General features: G+C 45.3%; 1 protein-coding gene across 1 annotated transcript in view; it reads right to left on the reverse strand.

Annotated features, from left to right (window-relative positions):
* Nucleotides 1–3,393: 3,393 nt before the first annotated feature.
* LOC133378939 (zinc finger protein 850-like) overlaps nucleotides 3,394–24,183 on the reverse strand; it is a 32,938-nt gene continuing 12,148 nt past the window's right edge. Inside the window, exons 6-12 of the mRNA XM_061613552.1 lie at nucleotides 21,992–23,786; nucleotides 21,044–21,128; nucleotides 11,260–11,691; nucleotides 10,891–10,972; nucleotides 10,600–10,682; nucleotides 10,220–10,346; nucleotides 3,394–8,928 (exon numbers count right to left, since the gene is read on the reverse strand). Of these exons, the coding sequence (XP_061469536.1) occupies nucleotides 7,046–8,928; nucleotides 10,220–10,346; nucleotides 10,600–10,682; nucleotides 10,891–10,972; nucleotides 11,260–11,691; nucleotides 21,044–21,128; nucleotides 21,992–23,786 (4,487 nt within the window). The 3' untranslated portion in view covers nucleotides 3,394–7,045. The remainder of the gene's footprint in view (nucleotides 8,929–10,219; nucleotides 10,347–10,599; nucleotides 10,683–10,890; nucleotides 10,973–11,259; nucleotides 11,692–21,043; nucleotides 21,129–21,991; nucleotides 23,787–24,183) is intronic.

The following is a 24,183-nucleotide window of genomic DNA, read 5'->3' on the forward strand; positions in this document are numbered from 1 at the left end:
TGTCTTTCCTCTCTAGGAATTGTCATTTTCTTTATTTTAACCCTCACGAAGTCAAGCAGCCGGATGGTCTCTCAAAGCAGGAGCCGCGGAGGAAAGAGGCCGTTCACAGAACAGAGGAAGACACGGAGCTCCTCCCTGTACTGAGTCAGAGCATTGGGCCCATCTAGCTCAGTGCTGACTGCACTGAGCGGCAGCAGCTCTTTACTGTTTCAGACGAGGAGTCTCCCAGTCCCAGCCCTACCCAGAGATGCCTTTGGGGACTGAACGTGGGGCCTTCTGCATGCAAAGCAGCTGCTCTGCCCACTGAGCTGTGATCCTCCCAGGGGGTTTGGCCGCTCGGGGGGACTCCAGACTATCAACCCCTGAAAAGTATGAAGGAGCCGTCAGGGAAGGCTCTAAAGCTGGTTTTGCTTGCGTGAGGAGGGAAGATGTGATGGTATCTGTGACTCTGTCTGGAAGAGTCACCACCACTCGCCATATGCTCAGAGGCACGTTACCAAATTCTTCCAAGCTACACAGGCTTACATAAGCTTATAATGGCTTAGCTTGCAGTTTAGTAGCACACAGACGAAAAAAGTTCTCTTTTGAAAATGGGTTTCTTAAACCCTCCCTTCTAGACAAAGCATTGCTTTCTTATAAAGCAGAGTAGGGCACAAGTCAGTCACTACGCTCTGCAGGTGAGAGCCTCCTGTATCAGGAAGTCCGTTCCATACAACATAGGAAGCAGAACTTTAGTGTAGTGGCACCAACCCTTTGGAAATCCCTCCCCTTAAATATTAGACAGGCACCAACTGTACTATCTTTTCAGCACCTGTTGAAGACCTTCCTCTTTCAACAAGCCTTTTAAGTAGAGATCTTATCCCAGTCTTGCATCTGTGTTGGAATTCCTTTTGAGATGTTTTTAAAGCTTTTTTTTTTAAATAAAGATGTTTTATTTTAATATATTTGAACATCTGTTTTTATGAAGTCTTATAGTGTTTTTAGTGTTTTTGTTTGCCACCCTGGACTCCTACTGGGAGGAAGGGAGGAAATACTAATTACATAACTATGTTTTTATTATGTTATTTTAATTGTATGTATATACGGTAGTTTCTGTTCGCCGCTCTGAATTCTTCTGAAATAGAGCGGGTTATAAATATATTAAATAAAATAATAAATAAATAAATAAAATATAAAATAAATAAGTAAATAAAATGTCTGGGCAGACAGTCAATATGTTATGTTATCTGTCAATATGACATAAGAGGAAGATATGGAGTGCTTCTGGGAGGCAGCAAATGCTGTTTCCAATGGGCAGCTTAATCAATAAAGCCATAGGAACATGCCTTCCCTTTGAAAAGAAGGTGTATAAAAGGCCAGGTTTTATAGCACTCAGGACCCCTTCAGCTCAGTGGATGGGGGTCAAAGAAAGCAGGACAGAACCCTCCATCTATTCTATTCTATTCTGCCATCCGGTGTCCAAGGACAGGCAATGCACTGAAGCTTGCAGCTTTGAGGAAATAGTTAGGCGTCGTCGGCTGGCAGAACCCAATTCGCTTTTGGACGCAGTCCTCCGCGATCTGTCATTGAAGAACTTGTGACAGTTCTGCCAGAAAAGGAGGAAGAAAAAACAATGCCCCCACCACAGAAAACCAATGCTGCAAGAAAGTGACGTCTTAGCTTAACCTGAAGCTACTTCCTCACCATGCTAGTTAGGAGCTGAAAGTTTGTGAACTGAAAACAGAACACAGTGCCAAGCTCAGTCCTAGATTGCAGTGTTATATACATATATATATGTACATACAAATGTTCAGCCTACTGACATTAGTAGATTTAAAAAAGAAAAGAAAAAGCTAAATCTTGAGCTGACATAGCGGCTGTGCCCTGAAGACCGAACCGGGTGGGCCATGATGGACTGGCATCCCCCCTTCAGATGAGAACCAACGGTTCATTTTCTCTGGATGCCGGTCCATCACGTGGGACATACCAAAGCCGTCCCAGCTGGGTGGATCAGGGTGAGCTGACTAAGTAATTGGTACATCATTCCATCGGCTGTGAGAAACAAAATGGGCCCAGTAGCCATTACTGTATGCCTGTCTCAGAGCTTAAGTGATTATATGTCTAACCGTGCAAGGGTCTTATCAGTTGAATGAGTTTCAGGTCTTTATTCAGAGTTTATATTTCCATTGTGTGACAAAACACCTCTCCCCGTTTGGACTCTTGGCCACAAATCGAAGAGCTGGTTCCCATGTACAAATTCTTGTCATCATATAAGTAGAAGCATTTCCAAGCTGCAGAAAAGGCTGGAGATAAGTTTAAAGGAGTCCAAATCAACAGAAAGGGACCAAGTGCAGATGCGCCCCATTCATCCTTACCCAGCGGCCTCTGTCTGGTGTCCAATGGAGTCCTCTCTGCCTAAGGAAAATCAGTTCCTATTTCTGCACAGAGACCGTATTCCTGAAACAGCATAGTAAGAACTCAAGTCATATAATGGGGAGCAGGATGAGAAGAGGACTGACAGAGGCAAAGCCCAGGGGGGTATTGGGTATCAGAAGTAGCCAAGGTGGGGTGGTACCCTCCAGAGGTTGCTGGGCTCCAGCCCGCATCAGCCCCTACCAATATGAATGGCCAGCGATGATGGGAGTTTTACTTCAACATCTAGAGCGCATCATGTCTAGATGAAACCCTCCCACCTGCTGCTCTTCCTGCTTCTCATCCTTGGCTATGCTCAGGCAGTTCCTCCTCTGCAGGAAATGACATCAGAGGCAGAGGCGCCAAATTTCCTTGGAAGGATACAGGTGCCCCTCCACCCTCCTTCTCTAGCAATCTCGAATCGTTTCTTTTCACCCTTAAGTAGTCAGGGAGCTGAATAATCTCTCAAAGTGGGAGCCAAGGAGGAACGACACCTTGCAGAGGACAGAGGAAGACAGGGAGCTCCTGCCCTGTACAGAGCATTGGCGTCCAAATACCTCAGTGCCGTCTACACCGGCTGGCAGCTGCTCTCCCTGGAGATGCCTTTTGGAATTGAACCTGGGACCTTCTGCATGCTAAGCAGCTGCTCTACCCACTGAGCTACTTGGTGGTTTGTTCTCTCCTCAAGACTCTCCAACCCTCAAAAAAAAAAAAGTTCAGTCAGAAGAGGAACAAAAACCATCCCTCTGTGGGAAGACAAGAGAGTCAGGCCCAGACATATGGCTTAGCTACAAACTCCAAAAAGGTGCTGTGAAAGCCTGAAAAACTGTACACTGAGTCAGGCAATGCTAAACGCCTAGCCGTCGAAATATATGCAATAACAAGACCCAAAGGATAAGTTTCCGTATTGAACTCAGAACTGGAAAAGACACTGAAATGGATTGTTCCACCGTTTCTTAAATTGATTTATTAACAATTCTCTCTTGAAGAAATAAGTCCTTGTTGTGCTTCTCTAGTCGATAAGAATATTTTTATATATGCAGTTGCTTTTAGGTGGTAATTTCTTAGTTGTACAATGACTGTGTCAACCATCTAGCACTATTATGCTAACTAAAATGTAAATGGACTGCCTTCAAGTTGATTCTGACTTATGGTGGCCCTATGAATAGGATTTTCATGGTAAGCGGTATTCAGAGGTGGTTCACCACTGCCTTCCTGTGAGGCTGAGAGGCAGTGACTGGCCCAAGGTCACCCAGTGAGCTTCATGGCTGTGTGGGGATTCAAACCCTGGTCTCCCAGGTTGTAGTCCAACACCTTAACCACTACACTACACTACACACATAATCTCAACTTCCCAAAGACTGACATATATAATGAATTTGAGAATATTTTTACAGATGATTCATCATGATAAAATTATGAATTACAAGCAGATGTTATACTTAGGAGGTAATTCAAACTTCTCAATGAGTGTTTGGATTTACAGAGTTTAAACTGGTAATGGTAGATGCAGTTCTTTCCCTCTAGAATAGAGATTCCCAAACTGTGGTCTGTGGACTACAACTGGTCCGCAAGCTTCATGCTGCTGGTCTGCGGCGTATCTGTGAAGAACGATGGGAGCAGCAGCTCGAGGGGAGGTAGAGGATTTCCTGGCCCGGTACTCTGTATATGAATTGGCCCCTACGTTCCCATCCGCCCTCACCTCCCAGCAATCTATTGACAAGAACTGCCGCTTGCCAATATGAAGTTATTTTGTATCCAGTCTTGATTGAAGATGCATTTATTTAACAGATGTTTAGCCTGCCTTTCAGAGTTTCTGCCCTCACAAAGTGTTTTACAATGGTTATACATAGATCAAAATCCATCATCATGTAATTATCAAATAACATGTAAACATTAAAATAACATTAAAAAGATAGAGCAGCTAAACAAACGTGTGCAGTTTGACTGAACCAACTCTCAGCCTAACCTCTACCTCTCAGATCTGCAATTTTTTGGGTTATACACATACTGTTTAGGCACATTTCAGGGCAAAGTGTTTGTTTTATCCCTAGGAAAAGACCCCCCTGCTCTGAAGGTGTGTTTAATGGGACATGTGGGTGGCAAGTTCACACACACAGGTTCCCAATAGACACGTCTTAACCCCATGAGCTCACTCAACTCATGTGCACACGCACACATTACCCAACATGCAATTTCTGGGATGCAGGAAGCAGCACATATGTAAGCAGCTCTGGTGGGACCACTCTCACCCTCTCTGGAGCATTGAGTTAGCAGCTAAGATGGCAAGGTCAGGCTCAGAGAGGCCCTTCAGAGCACCACCTGCCAGGGCCTGGCCTCTCCAGCACCTTCTTCCTCACTTTGCAACTCCTGGGGCTCTGGGTGCTCCAAGATTCCTTCTGCTGCTACTGCCCCACTTATTCAGCAGCAAGAGGAGGAATCCCTTCGGGGTCTGACAACCCCCAGGAGCTGAGTGGACTAAGCTGCATGGCTGCTGCTGCCCCCCTCACTCGAGAGTTGCAAGGCAGGCCAGTCACATGCAGGAGGAGCCCAGAAGGGTCCCTTGCCCAGAGATTGAGTCCTGCCCCACTCTCACTCTCTCTGGGGTGGTGGGCTGGCAGCTGAGTTGGCAGGGTTGGGGGCAGCAGTGGAGTGGCAATCTGAGAAGTGCCAGGTCCCTTCATAATAGTCACACTAAGCCCCCTTCACAGATGATACAGCCTATCCACACAGCAGCGCTATTCTGGATCTATTCCACTTTAACTGACAGACCTTTCCTCAAAGCTTCTGGGATCGCAAAAGGAGTTTTCTCAGCACCTCACCAAATTAGTCGCCAGAATTCATTAGGGAAAGATATAAGGAAGCTATAAGGAAATGGTTTGGTAGCAAAGCCACAGCAGTGAAGTGACAGGCAATTGTCAGGCCACAGCAAAGCTCAGGAAACTCCAGTGGGGAAAAACGTTTGCACAGACTGGGCTGGAATTAAAGGAAACTTGAGCAGTACTTGTGATGCTTGTGGACTGGCAGCACGAACATTTCCCACATTTCAAGTTTCCCCTAGTGATAGCTCTACTCCTGTAACTACCTAAATCAGAATGGATTGCCTCATCTTCCAGTTGCTGCTTTGCAAAAGCCTTTAACTACTGGATCCTGACATACACAGATAGCATTAACTAAATGCCAGTATTTACATAGCATACATTTTGCAGCAATACACCAAAATATCTTATTGGGAGAACTCATCTTCCAGAACAGAGATTCCCAAACTGTGGTCCACGAGCATCAAGGTGCTGGTCTGCACCACATCTGTGATGAATGATGGGAGCAGCAGCTCAGGAGGAGGATTTCCTGGGCCCACTATGCCATACATAAGACTGGGCCCCCAACGTTCCCATCCACATCCTTTCCACATTCCAAGCATTTATATGGTTTCTCTGTGGTGTGAATTCTTTGATGGGACACAAGTTTACTTTTGCAGCTAAAGCCCTTTCCACATTCCAAACATTCATATAACTTCTTACCAGCGTAAATTCTTTTATGGGCAGTGAGAAAGGAATCTGTACTGAAGTTCTTTCCACATTACATGGTTCTCCCCAGCGCTAGTTCCCGCCAATTTCCCCTCCCACCCAGTTCACCGTGGAAAAAGAAACGACAGAGAGCTCCACCAGCGAAGCCCTCATGGTTCGTCTTCAAACTGTACAGCATTTCTAATTAATGTGTTTTTGCCGTGCTGGAGGCAAGCCTTTCTCCCGTTAACATGCTGGTTGGAGTTTAAAACAGAAGAGTGAGGGGCAAAGGAGGAGAAAGTGTGTGTGTAACCAGGGCAGCAGCAGCAGCTGTTCAGCAGTGTGGCCCCCTCCCAAGATCCAGCCTGGTCTCTCTCTCTCTCTCTCTCTCTGGAGTGACTTTACTCATTAGTTAAAAACCTGGAGGGACGGGGACTTTCAGTAGCAGGCTAGCTCATCTCCCAGATCTATATCTCTTTTTTTAGACCACATACAAACTTTTTAAATTTTGGGGAAAAAGCTAAGTGTCTGGGCCACCTGCTAGTCCTGGTCCTCCTAGAAGCAGACCCTTTTTCCTATCTGTTGGAGGCCCAGGGACTTAGGTCTCCAAAATATCTTTCCCCTCCACATTAGTTGGTTGTGCTTCATGGGATGTATTCACACTAAGTGTTGTTCTCTCCCCTTGATTAGTACTTCGTCCCTGACCACCATAAGCTCTAGAAACGTGAAGTCCATTGTAGGCATGAATATTTTTTTTTAAAAAATACGTTTTCCCACTATACCAGATTTGCACAAAACGGTGGTAAAAATAATATGACGGTTGCACCCAATTTTATGCTTAGAGGACATCGATTGGGAATATATGAATTCACTCTAAAAAGAAAGGGCGGATGGGTCTGGGTGAGGGCAGTGTTGTGTGAAAAGAGTATGAGGGTCAGGATCACACAGAGGAAGGCCAGGATCTCTTCACAAATATCCCAGAGTGCAGGGGCATTGGGGAACGCTACTGAAGGTCACCACAGGCTCCAAAATACCCACAGGCAACAGGCTGGCAACCCCTCATAACATGGTTATCCCCCTTTCTGAATTTTTTCATAAGAATAGAGACTTGTGCTACTCCTGAAGCTCTTTACACATTCCAAGCAGTTCTATGATTTCTGCCCAGTGTGAATTCTTCGATGGGACGTGAGTTGGTTATTCCACCTGAAGCTCTTTCCACATTCTAAGCAGGTATATGGTTTCTCCCCGGTGTGAATTCTTTGATGGGAAGTGAGTGGTTGTTTCATTCTGAAGCTCTTTCCACATTCTAAGCACTTATATGGTTTCTCGCCGGTATGAATTCTTTGATGGTAAGTGAGTTGGGATTTCATGCTGAAACTCTTTCCACATTCTAAGCACTTATATGGTTTCTCCCCGGTGTGAATACTTCGATGGGAAGTGAGTTGGTCTTTCCAACTGAAGCTCTTTCCACATTCTAAGCACTTATATGGTTTCTCCCCAGTGTGAATTCTTTGATGGACAATAAGATTTTCCTTATATCTGCAGCTCTTTCCACAATCTAAGCACTTATATGGTTTCTCCCCGGTGTGACTTCTTTGATGAGAAGTGAGTTGGGTTTTCGTGCTGAAGCTCTTTCCACATTCTAAGCACTTATATGGTTTCTCCCCAGTGTGAGTTATTTGATGGGAAGTGAGTGATTTTTTCGTGCTGAAGCTCTTTCCACATTCTAAGCGTTTATATGGTTTCTCCCCAGTGTGAATTCTTTGATGCGAAGTGAGTTGATTTTTCCACCTGAAGCTCTTTCCACATTCTAAGCATTTATATGGTTTCTCCCTGGAGTGAATTCTTTGATGGGAAGTGAGTTGTTGTTTCATGCTGAAGCACTTTCCACATTCTAAACACTTATATGGTTTCTCCCCAGAGTGAATTCTTTGATGGGAAGTGAGTTTGGTTTTGCTCCTGAAGCTCTTTCCACATTCCAAGCACTTGTATGGTTTCTCCCCAGAGTGAATTCTTTGATGGGAAGTGAGTGATCGTTTCATGCTGAAGCTCTTTCCACATTCTAAGCACTTATATGGTTTCTCGCCAGTGTGAATTCTTTGATGGGAAGTGAATTGGTATTTCCAGGTGAAGCTCTTTCCACATTCTAAGCACTTATATGGTTTCTCCCCGGTGTGAATACTTCTATGGGAAGTGAGTTCGAATTTCCGGCTGAAGCTCTTTCCACATTCTAAGCACTTATATGGATTCTCCCGAGTGTGAATTCTTTGATGGACAATAAGATTTTCCTTATATCTGAAGCTCTTTCCACATTCTAAGCACTTATATGGTTTCTCCCCAGTGTGAATTCTCTGATGGGCAGCAAGGGTTTCCTTACATCTGAAGCTTTTTCCACATTCTAAGCACTTATATGGTTTCTCCCCAGTGTGAATTCTTTGATGGGAAGTGAGAATGGTTTTGTTGCTCAAGCTTTTTCCACATTCTAAGCACTTATATGGTTTCTCCCCAGTGTGAATTCTTTGATGGGAAGTGAGTGATTGTTTCGTGCTGAAGCTCTTTCCACATTCTAAGCACTTATATGGATTCTCCCGAGTGTGAATTCTTTGATGGACTCTTAGATTTTCCTTATATCTGAAGCTCTTTCCACATTCTAAGCAGTTATATGGTTTCTCCCCAGTGTGAATTCTTTGATGTGAAGTGAGAGAGGAAGTACTACTAAAGTTCTTTCCACATTCAAGGCATTTATGTGGTTTGTCCCCTTTCTGGTTTTTGCCATGGGCTTTGCGTTTTCTTCTAAAATTGAGACTTTTCCAATAACCAAAATATTTACTTCTTTTGCTTCTTTCAGCTGTTTTTTCTTGAATGGAAGTTTTATCGTAGCCACTGCCCTGAGAAGTGCAAGATTTATTCCTCCTTTTCTCTTCTGCTTCAGGTTTCCTTCTCTGCTCTTCCCTGTTTTCAGATCTGTCTCTTTCCCGTCTCTCCTTCCCACATAGTTCTTCATTCCTCTTGGCTTTCCACTCATCATCTTCTGCAAGGAAGAGAGAAACTGATTAAGAGCGTGAGGGAAGAAATGGACCCTCAAATCATTGAACAATCCCAATGAACTGTTGTGACAAAGGAAGAACTGGACTTGGGTGGGAGATCAATCTTAAGCCAGGCTGAATAACCACTGTGGTTTGGCATTCACAGACAACTGGAGTGATATAGGCTGTTGGAATTAGAATATGGAGATCTGGGTTCAGCTCCCAGTCAGAGGTTAATCCCAATGGGTGGTCCTAGGCCAATCACAAAGACACACTCACATATGCTGGCAAATTGCAAGGGGTGGCTCTGAGTCCACCTTCCTACAAGGGTTCCTCAGAGCCTGCAAATCTTGTACAACACTGAAAGAAGTGGACTTAATATGTTGAAATATAGGAAATGTGCAGATACGGGGAAGGCTTTTCTTACCATCTGAGTCCCTTTCCCTATAACAACGTGGTGCTCTCCAGAGCTTGTTGGAATCCCATTCCCATCAGCCCCAGTCAGCGTGGACAATGGTCACCGCTTATAGGAGTGAGAGTCCAGCAATCTGTGGGGCACACCATGACAGCTACCCCAGTCTTAAAACAGTCTTCCTCTCCCCCAAATCGTAGGATGCACTGCCACCACTCTGCTCCAGATCTAGGAAAAAGGATAAACTAAGAGGGAAGCTTTGGACGTGTCTTCCCAAAGTCCAGCATCCCCAATGTTGCACCTAGTGGGTTTTAGTAGAAACTCAAATGGAGCTCAGCTATGCTGTGTTAGCACTTGGGGAAACATTATTGCAAATTGGACTATTGTTTAAAAGGGCATAACTAAAGATCTGCGTTCAGAGAGAATACAGCAGACAGTTGTCCATTCAAGGTTATCTGCAGAAGATTAAGAATCCCAGTTGAAATAGGTGGCACTACATCACAATATTTGGGTTCATTAAATATAGAAATATGGAATTTGAAAACAGATATTACGACCGATACCACGGACCGTCTAAAAGAGAAATAATTGGGTCTTAGAACAAATGAAACCAGAACTGTCACTAGACGCTAACATGATGAAACTGAGGTTATCATACTTTGGACACACCATGAGAACACGTGATTCACTAAAAAAGACAATAATGCTGGGAAAAACAGAAGGGAGTAGAAAATGAGGAAGACCAAACAAGAGATAGGTTGATTTCATAAAGGAAGCCACAGACCTGAACTTACAAGGTCTGAACACGGTGGTTTATAACAGATGCTATTGGAGGTCGCTGATTCATAGGGTCTAACAAATTACGACCAAACAGGGGGCCTTACCAAGACAGGACAGAGTCGAACGAATCTTCTCCATGACTTCGCTATGCAGAGCTCTCTGGTCAGGATTCAGCAAAGCCCACTCCTCTTCCGTGAACTGCACAGCGACATCCTCCAAAGACACTGGATCCTAAAAGAAAAACAATACATTTTGTCATCACAGAAAGCATAAAGATTATCTGCTACCTACATGCAAAATGTAGTTAAGGTGAGGTGGCTGGTCATTGTTCTAAGGAGAGAAACCTTCTTAAATGGCATTCACAGCTTTTGTTGAGGATGGCTTTGGGAGACGCAAAGAGTTGGAGGGAAATTCATTCAGACTCAGGGACAGAGAGGCACCGAGGCTGCCCCAAGCCTCTCCCACTTCTGAGTCTTCCTCCTACCTGATCTGGGGCAATAGCAACAGCTCCTCCTCCACCAGAAAGGGGAGATGCTTTAGTAGGTCTTGCTGACATCATTCCATCACCTGTGAGAAAGAAAATGGGCCTGAAAGCCTATAGTATACAGTATGCTATTCTCAGAGGTTAAACCATATAGGTAAAACTGTGGAAGGGTCTTATCAGCTTATCAGTAAAAAATCACAAAATCAGTAGGAACATTTCTGGGCTGTGGAATAGGCTGGAGACAAGAGTAATGGAGTCAAAATCATGGAAACACACCCCATTCATCCTTACCCAGAAGCCTTTGCCTGATGTCCGATGGAGTCCTCTCTGCCTCAGGGAAATCAGTTCCTATTTCTGCATAGAGACCCTTTTCCTGAAACAGCATAATAAGAACTCAAGTCACATAATGGGGATCAGGATTAAAAGAGGACTGACAGAGGCAAAACCCAGAGGAGTATTTGATATAGAAAAGGAAGGATAGACGGAAAACCATTAGACATACTTGATATCGGGGTAGCCAACGTGGTGCCCTTCAGATGGGAGTGGACCCCAATTCACATCAGCCCCAACCAATACACTGGCCAGCAATTATAGGACTTTTACTTCAACATCTGGAAGGCACAACGTTGGCTGACCCTGGTCTGGATGAAGCCCTCTCACCTGCCGTTCTTCCTGCTTCTCGTCCTCTGCCAGGCTCAGGAGGAAACCTTCTGCCAGGGCTACCGCCTGGGAACTCATCTCTGCTCCACACTCCCTCACCCAGCTCTCCATCTCTGGGGGCAGCACAGCCAGGAACTGCTCCAGGATCACCAGGTCCAGGATCTGGTTCTTTGAGCGTCGCTCTGGCTTCAGCCACTCACGGCAAAGAAGGTGGAGTCGGCTGCAAGCCTCTCGGGGCCCCTCAGCCTCCTGGTAGCGGAAATGCCGGAACTGCTGGCGCTGCACATCTGAGCTGAGAGGGTTCTCCCCAAAGATCTTCTGCACATTTCCCCCCAAGAATTCCTCCCCATGGGTCTCAGTCTTGATGGCATCAGGGCCAAGCCCTGCTTCAGGAGTAGCTGGGTCTTGCTGTTCCATATTTGATCTCTTGGTCTTTCACAGGGTCCTCATCCCTTCTCTGCTTCTGGGAATTGTCTTCTAAGGCCACGTTCAGAAGGAGCAGGTTCACTTATTCTAGACGCGAAGCCAAATAGAGATCACTATGCCAAATAAAGATCACTATGAAATAATTGTCTAATTTAATATAAGATCCTACACTCCCTAACTTATCTCTGAACTTTTACAAGCCTCTCCTTGAATACAGAATTTTGGTTTAATTGTGAATGAAATATGTTATTCCTTTCATCTGTTGATAGATTTGCTTATCTTTGGAACTGTCCCCCTTCAGAGTTAAATGTGAGCTATATAGTTGCATATTAAATTAAATTGGAATGTTGCAGTTCCTGGAGTTTATGACTTGGTTGTGGTAAGGAAATGGAAAGATCTTTGAGTATAACGTGGTGGAAGAAAACAAAGAATCTACATTTTTGGGATTGTCATCATAAATTAAGGAAGGACTGACTTTACCTTCATCTGAGCCAGCATTGAGTGATGGGATATGGATGCGGGTGGGGCTGCCCTGCCCTGTAGGCATTTGGATTGCTCTCTTCACCTATTTACCCTTTTAATAAAACACGGATGTTCACTTTCAGTCAGGGTCTTCCAAGTTTGATTCCTTTGATGAAAAAAAAGATTGCCAATTTTCAGTAGCACTTTCTATTCACACTTAAAGGTCCCTTCTGTATCCCAGGGGTTACTTGCCTGGATGGGCACATGTGTGATAACACCAGTCAGTGTGTGAATAACGGGGGCATTGATAGGCATACTTTCAATTGCCCCTTAATTCAAAGTGGTGTTCTGGCCTTGCAGGGGAGGGAGAGGTAGCTCTCCTCCCTGATTTGGATGGATCAGCTGAACAGGCCTCCTGGGCGCCCTGCTCTGTGAAAACCTTTCCACCAAATGTGTAAAGGCAGAGGATGCTCACAAGATTTCAGAGGGGGCCACCCATGCAGGGCTTGGGTATTTACCACCAAGTGAGAATGAAGGGGACTTTGAACAGAGGAGCTTTTGGTCTGAGGGATACAGCGCCCCCCCCCGGATTCCCTTCCTGTCTAGCCATCAAACTGAGGCCATTTAACACACTAAGCCTGGTATACTGCTTCTGCATAAGGAAGCTCCACTTTCCACTCATTGTATGTACCAAGGCCCTGCCTATCTTTTTTCTTCCGTTTTATTTGCTTTGTCTATCTGTTATTATGGGGGATGTTCTGACGGGGGATCCTGAAGGGTCGCAGAACAGAGGCCACCTCCTTACAGGGTGAGGGTCTCCCTTGCTGTCGTGGGCTCTCCAGCCGCTCCTCTGCCTTCACCGGGTGGGGCTCCAATCTGGGGTCTCCCGCCCCCTCCTGGCTCCCCCGCCCTGCAGCTCCTCCCCTCGGCCCTGGGACTCCCCTTCGCCCAAATGCACAGCAGGGACAAGGGGCTTACCAGACCCCAGAAGGCGCCACCGACGCTGCAGCACTGCTGCTGCTTCTGGCGTTTAATGGCGGATCAAACTGCGCTCTTGACCAGGGAGCCACTTTCCTCCAAGGGAAGAGCCCGGCAGGAAGTGACGTCAGAGGGAGAGGAGCCGCATTTTCTTTGAACCCTCCCGCACCTCCTCCTCCTCTTTCCTTTCTAGGAATCTGGTTTCGTTTATTTTAACCCTCAGGAAGTCAAGCCTCCTGATGATCTCACAGAGCAGGAGCCAAGAAGGAAAGAGGCGTTGCGCAGCATGGAGGAAGACACGGAGCTCCTGCCCTGTACTGAGTCAGAGCATGGTGGTCGATCTAGCTCAGTGGTATCTGCACTGACTGGCAGCAGCTCTCCAGCGTTTCAGGCAGGGAGTCTGTCCTTGGAGATTGAACCTGGGACCTTCTGCATGCAAAGCAGCTGCTCTACCCACTGAGCTGTGGCTCCTTCCTGGGGGTTCGGACCCTCCTGGGGGTTCAAGACAAATATATAGATCATAGAAATATGGGGAGGGTGGCAGACAAGGCTCCCAAACTGGTTTGGCTTGCGTGAGAAGGCAAGATGTGATTATATATGTTGCTGTATCTGGAAGATGAATGGAACCGGAAAGCCAAGTCAGTTCAGCTACTTTTGTCACTTAGAGAAGGTTAAACTCAGTTTAACAGAAAGGAAGAAAAAACGCCTCCACTGGAGTGCAAGAGACTCCTGCCCAGCGTATGGCTTTGCTATGAAGTCTAAAATGATGCTCTGAAAGCCTGAGACACTATACAGCATGCCTTGTATTGAGGGATGACCTTGTCCTGAAGTCTCAATGGGATGCAATGGAGGTCCTGTGAATGGGAATTAAGAGGAGGGCGGGAACTCGAAACCCATCTGCTTACTTTGTACACTGAGGCGCGCAATGCCAAACACCTAGCCATCAACATATAAGCACTAGCAAGACCCAAAGTGTAAAAAGGTTCCATATTGAACTCAAAATTGAAAAGGTCTAGAAGTTGAAAGATTCCCATTTCTTAAGTTAGACTTACATTACACAGTCCAAATTAAGAAACAGCAGGACAATCTGTTTCAAGTCTCCCCGAGGAGGTACGCTTGGCGCCAACATTGTTATCCTTTCGGCGCCAAGTTAAAACCTTCCTCTTCTCTGAGGCATTTTAATTTCATTTAATTCAAGTCCATTTAATTTTAAATTCGCTGTAATGTTTTTAGACTGTTTTATCTTTATATCTTTTGTACTATACTGTGTGATTTTATTGTATTTCTGTTGTTCACCGCCCAGAGAGCTGTTGCTAGTCGGGTGGTATATAAATCTAATAAATAAATATAAATAAAATAAATAAATAAGTATTGTTGTCTTTTCCAATCTCCCCTGTTCATTTTCTCAGCTGTCCTTGGGAGGAATGATAACAATTCTCTCTTGAAGAATTAAGTCCTTGTTGTGCTTCTCTAGTCGATAAGAATACTTTTCTATACAGAGATGCTTTTAGATGGTGATTTCATAGCTGTAAGTACAATACACTATTAACCATCTAGCATCCTTATGCTGCAAATGTATAACTAATTACAGCATGTACCACAATTAAATATTCCACACATGTTTACTGGAGAGCTGACGGCGATGAAATGCGAAAGAAGGAGACTAGAGCGACGTTGGTGAAAAACTCTGAGCGAATCTGACCGAAAATGGGCTAGAAGCTATTTAAAGACCTATTCCGCAGCAATGTGGGCTCAGAAGAAATCTTTCTTCTCCGCCACCATTGCATCTGCTAGCTCTCGTCCTGCGGAACTGTTCCAAGTGGTCAAGAGTCGTTTAAGTTCTGACCCACATAAATATGATGCTGACCACTCAACAGCCCGCTGTCACGAGTTTGCTCGATATTTTGCAGATAAAGTCGCTCAGATTCGCTCTGACTTAGACGCCAAAATTTATACAGTCTCTGTGGATGTAACTTCGGCCTCTACTTGTATAATTAGAATGGATTCCTTTCAACTTGTTCAACCCGAGGATGTGGACAAAATCCTTGGAGAGGCGCGTCCTACCACCTGTATGTTAGATCCTTGCCCATCCTGGCTTATACAGAATGCCAGAAAGGGACTGGTCGAGTGGGTCAAGGAAGTGATCAACGCCTCTCTAGAACAGGGCAGATTACCACCCTGTCTAAAGGAGGCTGTAATAAGACCTTTGCTGAAAAAATCCTCCCTTGACCCCTCATTATTAGTTAATTATCGTCCAGTCTCCAATATTCCTTTCTTGGGCAAGATAATAGAACGAGTGGTAACCGCCCAGCTCCAGAGATTTTTGGATGAGATGGATTATCTAGATCCATTTCAATCTGGTTTCAGGCCCGGCTATGGGACTGAGACGGCTTTGGTCGCCTTGGTGGATGACCTACGCAGGGAACTGGACAGGGGGAGTGTGTCCCTGTTGGTTCTACTGGATCTCTCAGCCGCTTTCGATACCATCAACCATGGTATCCTCCTGGGTCGCCTCGCTGGGATGGGACTTGGAGGCATGGTGCTATGGTGGCTCCGATCCTTCCTAGAGGGGCGAACCCATTAGGTGGTTATGGGGGATACCTGCTCGACCCCTTGGCCATTTGCTTCCGGGCAAGATTCAAGGTGTTGGTTATGACCTATAAAGCCTTACATGGCGTGGGACCGCAATACCTGGTGGAACGCCTCTCCCACTGTGAACCTACCCGTTCGCTTCGTTCGTCATCGAAGGCCCTCCTCCGGGTACCAACTCATTGTGAAGCCCGGAGGGTGGTTACTAGATCTAGGGCCTTTTCCGTGGTGGCCCCCGAGTTGTGGAATAGCCTCCCCGAAGAGGTACGCCTGGCGCCTACACTATTATCCTTTCGGCGCCAGGTAAAGACCTTTTTATGCTCCCAGGCATTTTAATCACTCTAATCTTTTTAGCTTTTTAATCTTGTATACTAAGTCTTTATTTTTATTTTCTGTTTAACTGTATTTGTTTTTATGTCATATATGTTTTTGTGATTTTATTATTGCCATGTATGTATTTTACCCTATGCTGTTTACCGCCCTGAGAGCTATTTGCTAAGGGCGGTATATAAATGTAACCAAATAAATAAATAAATAAATAAATAAATAAATAAATATGCGGATGACACCCAACTCTATCTCTCCTTTCCACCTAATGAAACCAAGGAAGCCGTCCAGGTCCTAAACCGCTGCCTGGTATCAGTGATGGACTGGATGGGGACGAACAAGCTGAAACTAAATCCTGACAAGACAGAGGTGCTCCTTGTCAGTCGGAGGGCAGACCAGGGAATAGGGATTCAACTTGTGCTGGACGGGGTTACACTCCCCCTGAAATCACAGTTTGGGAGTACTCCTGGACTCGACTTTGAGCCTGGAGGCGCAGGTCTCTGCTGTGGCTGGGAGTGCCTTCGCTCAATTAAGATTAGTGCGCCAGCTGCGCCCGTTCCTTAACCTGTCAGACTTGACTACGGTAACACATGCCTTAGTTACATCCCGATTAGACTACTGTAACGCGCTCTACGTAGGGCTGCCTTTGAAGACTGCTCGGAAACTTAAATTGGTACAAAGTGTGGCAGCCAGAATGTTAACTGGAGCTGGGTTCAAAGAACATACTACTCCTTTGCTTTACCAGCTCCACTGGCTGCCAATCTGTTTCCGGGCACAATTCAAAGTGCTGGTTTTGACCTATAAAGCCTTATACGGCTTAGGTCCAGGCTATCTGTTAGACCGTGTCTCCCTCTATGAACCTGCCCGGATTTTAAGATCATCCGGTGAGGCCCTCCTTACTATTCCATCTTTCTCGCAAGTTTTTCTTGCTGACACACAGAATAGGGCCTTTTCGATGGCTGCCCCTAGATTGTGGAATTCCCTCCCTAGCGAGGTTCGGTTTGCTTCCTCGCTATCGTCCTTTCGCGGCCAGGCGAAGACTGTTTTATTTAGGCGGGCTTTTAACTGAAAATGTTACAGTTTTAATCTATTTGATTTAATTTATTTTAAATTGTTTTTAACATGCATATTGGTTGTTCTGATTGTTTATTTATTGTTTATTTAGAGTGTCTTCGGCCAGATAGGCGGCCTAAAAATTAAATTATCATTATTATTATTTTATTGTTTTAATTGTGAGCCACCCTGAGTTCCTTGGAAGAAGGGCGCGGTATATTAAATAAATAAATAAATAAATGTATCTCCCTTGCACTCACCTCAGGAAACAACAATATAAACTCATCTTTCCGAAAGACCAAGATATATAATAAATAAGATTATACTTTTACGGGTGATTATCATCATTAATCATCACTAATTTCAAAAAGATGTTATACTATATGTGTGTAAGTAAGTGTACTACCTTCAAGTCAATTCTGACTTATGGCGACCCTATGAAGAGGGTTTTCATGAGGCTGAGAGGCAGTGACTGGCCCAATGTCACCCAGTGAGCTTCATGGCTATGTGGGGATTCAAACCCTGGTCTCCCAGGTCCTAGTCCAACACTCTAACCACTACACCACACTGGCTTATCCTATACTGTATGTAGGATAAGCTAAACTTGTCAGTGAGTCCATTTAAACCAAAAATCTAAAATGTAACACAATATGCAGATTTTGGCCTTTGTCACAAGACATATGGATCAATTCTCTAGTGAAATATTTTATCTCTTCTGGAGTATATAATCTATAAATTGTGTAGTTGATGGTGTTGGTACAAATATAACATACATCAATAGATTGACACTTAGTGAAATTGTTCAATCTGAATTTCCTTCCATCTTTTGGATGAACGTGCTGTTTTATCTGTAATGCTTGTGAGCAGCATGAACATTTGCCACATTTCAAATCTCCCCTAGAGATGGATCTAATCCTGTAACTACGTAAATCAGAACGGACCACCTTCCCTTGAATAATGGCTGCTCTGCATTGCACTGTAAGTGGAATTCTTCATGACTCCCTGGTCTATAGCTGTTGCAAATCAGGAGACCTCCCAAAGCCTCTTTGCAAAGTTTTCACTTTTCCCTTCAGGTGAGGGGAAGGGGCTTTGTTAACATTCACTAACACTTACTGTGTAGTAGTGTTTGCAGAAAATAACACCTGGGCGCTACAGGCACTCAGACAAACCCAGCACAGTGTGATGGGATAGCCCAAATAATGGCTTAAAATGTGCAAAGAGTGTGCTAAAATCATTTACATAAGCTTATAATGGCTTCGCTTGTAGTTTAGTAGTGCACAGAGGAAAAAAGTTCTCTTCTGAAAATGGGTTTCTTAAACTCTCCCTTCTAGACAAAGCATTGTTTTCTTATAAAGCAGAGTACGGTACAAGATACAGTGTCTGAGCAGACAGGCAATATGTTACATTAACATTTGGATTGTGGTCTCCACCTATTTACCCTTTTAATACAACAGTTATTTTCAGTTGGGTTCTGCTGAAGTTGATTCCTTTGATTCAAAGGTTGCCACTTTTCGAGTAGCACTTTCCATTCAATGTTGAAAGATCCCTTCTGCATCCCAGGAGTTGCCAGCCTGGATGGGCCCACGTGTGTCAGCCAGGAGGAGTGATGACAACAGTCAGTGTGAGAGTAATGGGGGCGTTCAGAGACCTACTTTCAATCCCTCCTCACTTAAAGCGGCATCTTGGCCTTGCAGAGGTGGGGGGGAGGATAGGAAGGGGGTAGGAGTGATGTCATGCCTGAAGTCGAAGGAGTCAGAGAAAGACAGGCTCTGGTGTTTTCTCTTGTTATTAAAGCTATAGACAGATCCAAAGCACTTTGCTCTGATCTAGGGCTAACTAAGCACGGGTTCACGACTCCAAGACATTGACTCAGCAACTGGGTCCCCCCTGAAGTCGGCTTAAGTAGGCCTGGATTCCACATGCAAACAGCTGAACTTCGCACCTGAAGCACCTCTGAGCGCAGGGTGAAGGTGGTTTGATCTCAGCTTCCCTCTCCGACTGAACGGGGCTGCTAACTGTCCGTTTGGGCGTGGGAAGCTGGACAGCACTCAGCTGGGAAACGTCTGACATGCAAGGCTGAGTGCCTGGTGTGGGTGGCATGGTTCAGTTGGAGAGGGTCCGACAGGCCAGGCAGTGCTTCAACAGAGGAGTCTGGGGCTGAGGGGGCTGAGCTGTCAAAGACAGGAGTTGGGGCACCCTGTGAGTCCACCCCTCCACTTGCTCCCTCTCCGGGTTCCTCATCATGTTTCTCCCTCGTCCATCTGCCCCCTCCTAGCCTGGCTCATGACAAGTGATAAAACCAGTTAGTGTGTGAGTAATGGGGGCATTCAAGACCTACTTTCACTCTCTCCTCACTCACTGCAGGGTGTCTTGGCCTTGCCAAGAGAGGAAAGGAAAAGGGTCCCCTCCTGGATTGGGATGGATCAGCTGAACAGGCTTCCTATCAGCCCTCCCCTGCAGCCCTGGGAAAACCCTTCAGCCAAATGCACAAAGGGGAAGGGGATTCATGAGATTTCAGAGGGGGCCACCCATGCCGCACTTGGGGCAAACAGCAGCTACGTTCCCTCAAGTTAGGACCCTGGCAGGAAGGGGCTTTGGACAGAGGTGCTTTTGCTTTGGGGTACACAGACCCCTCCCACCCTCAAATTCCTTTCCTCTCTGGGAATCAAGTTCTGGTCATTCAGCACTCTGAGATCTGACACACTGCTTCTGTATAGGAAAGCTCCACTTCCCACCCAAACCTACTCCCATCAAACAGCATGCATTTGCAATATGATCCCTGCCCCAAGATTTCACTCATTGTACCAAGGCCTTGCCTATCTCTTCTCTTCGCCCATTGGTTGTTATGCAGATTCCTCAGCCAGATAAAAACACCCCACCTCTCCATCCAGCTGCAGTCTACCACCATTATTTGTACATCTCACTAAGTACGATTCATTTTCAAGAGGAGAGGGGAAGGAAGCTCCGCTCCCTGATGGTGGATGTTGTGATGGGGGATCCCGATAGGGTCAGCTCAACATGGGCCATCTCCTTACAGGGTGAGGTTCTCCCGTGCTATTGCCAGACAGGAAGTGACATTGGAGGGAGAGGAACATTTCTTTGAAGGGCATGGATTCCCTTCCAACCACTTTTACAACACGTGCTCTTGGGAACCTGAGTGTGTGAATTTGCCACCCTCATGTCCCATGAAACACACCTCCTTGAGAGGGGATCTCTTGCTAGGGATAAAACAAACGCTTTGTCCTGAAATGTGCCTAAATGGTGTATCTATATTTTCCCCAAGAAATGCAGGTCCAAACCAAAATAAAGCAAAGCTTGATTTTATTGAGAGAAAGAATAGAAATGCATTACAGAATTACTTGGGTGCGTGGCAGCATTAATCATTAATATCCTAACCCATTCATAACTTTAAAGAGATTAAAGGACCCTATTACTATAAAGAGTGAAAGGTAGGACTGCTTACTGCTTCCAGTTCTGGTCTCCACATTCAAGAAGGATGCAGACAAACTGGAACGGGTTCAGAGGAGGGCAACAAAGATGATCAGGAGCCTGGAAACAAAGCCCTATGAGGAGAGACTGAAAGAATTGGGCATGTTTAGCCTGGAGAAGAGAAGACTGAGGGGAGATGTGATAGCGTTCTTCAAGTACATAAATGGTTGTCACATAGAGGAGGGCCGGGATCTCTTCTCGATCGTTCCAGAGTGCAGGACACGGAATAATGGGCTCAAGTTGCAGGAAGCCGGATTAAGACTGAACATCAGGAAAAAATTCCTAACTGTTAGAGCCATACGACAATGGAACCAATGACCTAGAGAGGTAGTGGGCTCTCCGACACTGGAGGCATTCAAGAGGCAGCTGGACAGCCATCTGTCGGGAATGCTTTGATTTGGATTCCTGCATTGAGCAGGGGGTTGGACTCGATGGCCTTGTAGGCCCCTTCCAACTCTACTATTCTTTGATGAGCAGTGAGAAAGGAATTTGTACTGAACCTCTTTCCATCTTCCAGGCATTTATATGGTTTCGCCCCAGTCTGCCTAGGTTCATCCAGAGTGAGACACGCTAGTTCCCGCCAATGTCCCCTCCCACCCAGTTCATGTGGAAAAACAACAGTGAGCTCCACCAGCGAAGCGCTCACGGCTTGTCTTCAAACTGTACAGAATTTCTTAGTAACGTATTATTGTCGTGCTGGAGGGCAAGGCTTGCCCCCACCAACATGCTGGTTGGAGTTTACAGAGGAGGAGAAATCACTTGAGTTCTCTTTGTGTGTGTGTGTATACTCTCCTCCCCAGCAATGCATGCAATCTAACATCTACCAGCATCCATCCTGCTCAGTACAGGAAAGCTGACTGAGCTGGGGCAAATAACACAGGTGTGCAGAAAAGGGTCAAAACATAGTATGTGGGTTGCACCCAACTTTCACCTCAGAGTGGACCATTAAAATTAATGGACATGACAAACTCAGGCCCCTTAATATTAATAGTTCATAACTCTTTCTGGTTCCACCTCAACTGAAGAGAATGCAACCAGCAGCACCAACAAGGGAGCAGTGGATTGAATTTGTATTTTTATTTTAGGATTTTCCCACAAGATTGGGAAAATCCAAACTCACTCTACAAAGAAAGGGCAGATAGGTTCTGCATGAGGGCAGTGTCATCTGAAAAGAGGAGAGGGACCAGGATCACACAGAGGAAGGCCAGGATCTCTTCTCTAACATCCCAGAGTGCAGGGGCGTTGGGGGACGCTACTGAAGGTCTTCACAGGCCTCCAAAACACAGGCAACAGGTTGGCAGCCCCCTGTTCTACACTCATAATATGGTTTCCCCTTTTCTGAAATCTTTCACGACAATAGAGACTTGTGCTACTTCTGAAGCTCTTCCCACATTCCAAGCAGTTCTATGGTTTCTCCCTTGTGTGAATTCTTTGATGCAAAGTGAGAGAGGAATTTCTAGTGAAGCTCTTTCCACATTCCAAGCATTTATACAGCTTCTGCCCACAGAGAATACTCTGATGGGCAGTGAGGTGGTGTTTCCAACCGAAGTTCTTTCCACATTCTAAGCACTTATATGGTCCTTCTCCAGTGTGAATTCTTTGATGGGAAGTCAGATTTGTCTTCTGACGGAAACTCTTTTCACATTCTAAACACTTATGTGGTTTCTCCCCAGTGTGAATACTTTGATGGGAAGTCAGATTTGTCTTCTGACGGAAGTTCTTTCCACATTCTAAACACTTATATGGTTTCTCCCCAGTGTGAATACTTTGATGGGAAGTGAGTGCTTCTTTGCTGCTGAAGCCCTTTCCACATTCCAGGCATTCATATGGCTTCTCCCCAGTGTGAATACTTTGATGGGCAGTGAGACTCTGTTTCCAGCTGAAGCTCTTTCCACATTCCAAGCATTTATATGGTTTCTCCCCAGTGTGTTTACTTTGATGGGCAGTGAGTTGGTCTTTCCTACTGAAGCTCTTTCCACATTCTAAGCACTTATATGGCTTCTCCCCAGTGTGAATTCTTTGATGGGAAGTCAGATTTATCTTCTGACGGAAGCTCTTTCCACATTCTAAGCATTTATATGGTTTCTCCCCAGTGTGAATTCTTTGATGGTCATTGAGTGGTTCTTTCCTGCTGAAGCTCTTTCCACATTCTAAGCATTTATATGGTTTCTCCCTGGTGTGAATTCTTCGGTGGGCAGTGAGTTGATGTTTCCAGGAGAAGCTCTTTCCACATTCTAAGCACTTATATGGTTTCTCTCCGGTGTGAATTCTTTGATGGCAAGTCAGATGTCTCTTCTGACGGAAGCCCTTTCCACATTCCAAGCACTTATATGGTTCCCCTCCAGTGTGAATACTTTTATGGGAAGTGAGTAGATTTTTCCAACTGAAGCTCTTTCCACATTCCAAGCATTTATACTGTTCCTCCCCAGTGTGATTACTTTGATGGGCAGTGAGTTGCTGTTTCCAAATGAAGCTCTTTCCACATTCTAAGCACTTATATGGTTCTTCTCCAGTGTGAATTCTTTGATGGCAAGTCAGATTTCTCTTCTGACCGAAGCTCTCTCCACATTCTAAGCACTTATATGCTTCCTCCCCAGTGTGAATACGTTGATGGGAAGTGAGCTGATATTTCCATCTGAAGCTCTTTCCACATTCTAAGCACTTAAATGGTTTCTCCCCGGTGTGAATACTTTGATGGGAATTGAATTGGTGATTCCAGCTGAAGCTCTCTCCGCATTCCAAGCATTTATATGGTTTCTCTCCGGTGTGAATACTTTGATGGGAAGTGAGTTGGGTTTTCCATCTGAAGCTCTTTCCACATTCTAGGCACTTATATGGTTTCTCCCCAGTGTGAATTCTTTGATGCAAAATGAGACTTGCCTTGCAGCTAAACCTCCTTTCACATTCCAAACATTGATATGGTTTCTCCTTTTTTTGGTTTTTGTAGTGGGCTTTACATTTTCTTTTAGAATTCAGACTTTTCCAACAACCAAAATATTTATTTCTTTTTCTTCCTTGATCTGTTTTTTCTCGGATGGCAGTTTTATGGTAGCCACTGCCCTGAGAAGTGCAAGGTTTATCCCTCCTTTTCTCTTCTGCTTCAGGTTTCCTTCTCTGCTCTTCCCTCTTTTCAGATCTGTCTCTTTCCCGTCTCTCTTGCCCACATAGTTCTCCCTTCCTCTTGGCTTTCCATTCATCACCTTCTGCAAGGAAGAGAGAAACTGATAAGACCATGAGGGAAGAAATGGATCCTGAAATCACTGAACAATCCCAAATAACTTTTGTGATAAAGGAAGAATTGACAGGACTTAGATGGGAGACGGATCTTACCCCAGGTTGAACAGTCTCTGTTGTCTGGCATTCCCTGACAATTGGAGTGATACAGACTGCTGGATTTGGACCACGGTGATCTGGGTTCAGCTCCCAGTCAGAGGTTAATCCCATTGGGTGGTCCTGGGCCAATCACTCTCATTCGGCCTAGCCTACAAAGTTGACAAGGTAAATAAAGCAACTGCAGATATTCTCTTCTGAACTCTGGAGCAAGTGAAGTGAGAGAATGAAAAGGGGAGGCTCCATCCTTCAGTGGCAGAGAAAGTCCAC

The sequence above is a fragment of the Rhineura floridana genome, chromosome 3 (assembly GCF_030035675.1).
Source record: "Rhineura floridana isolate rRhiFlo1 chromosome 3, rRhiFlo1.hap2, whole genome shotgun sequence".
Classification (NCBI taxonomy): Eukaryota; Metazoa; Chordata; class Lepidosauria; order Squamata; family Rhineuridae; genus Rhineura; species Rhineura floridana.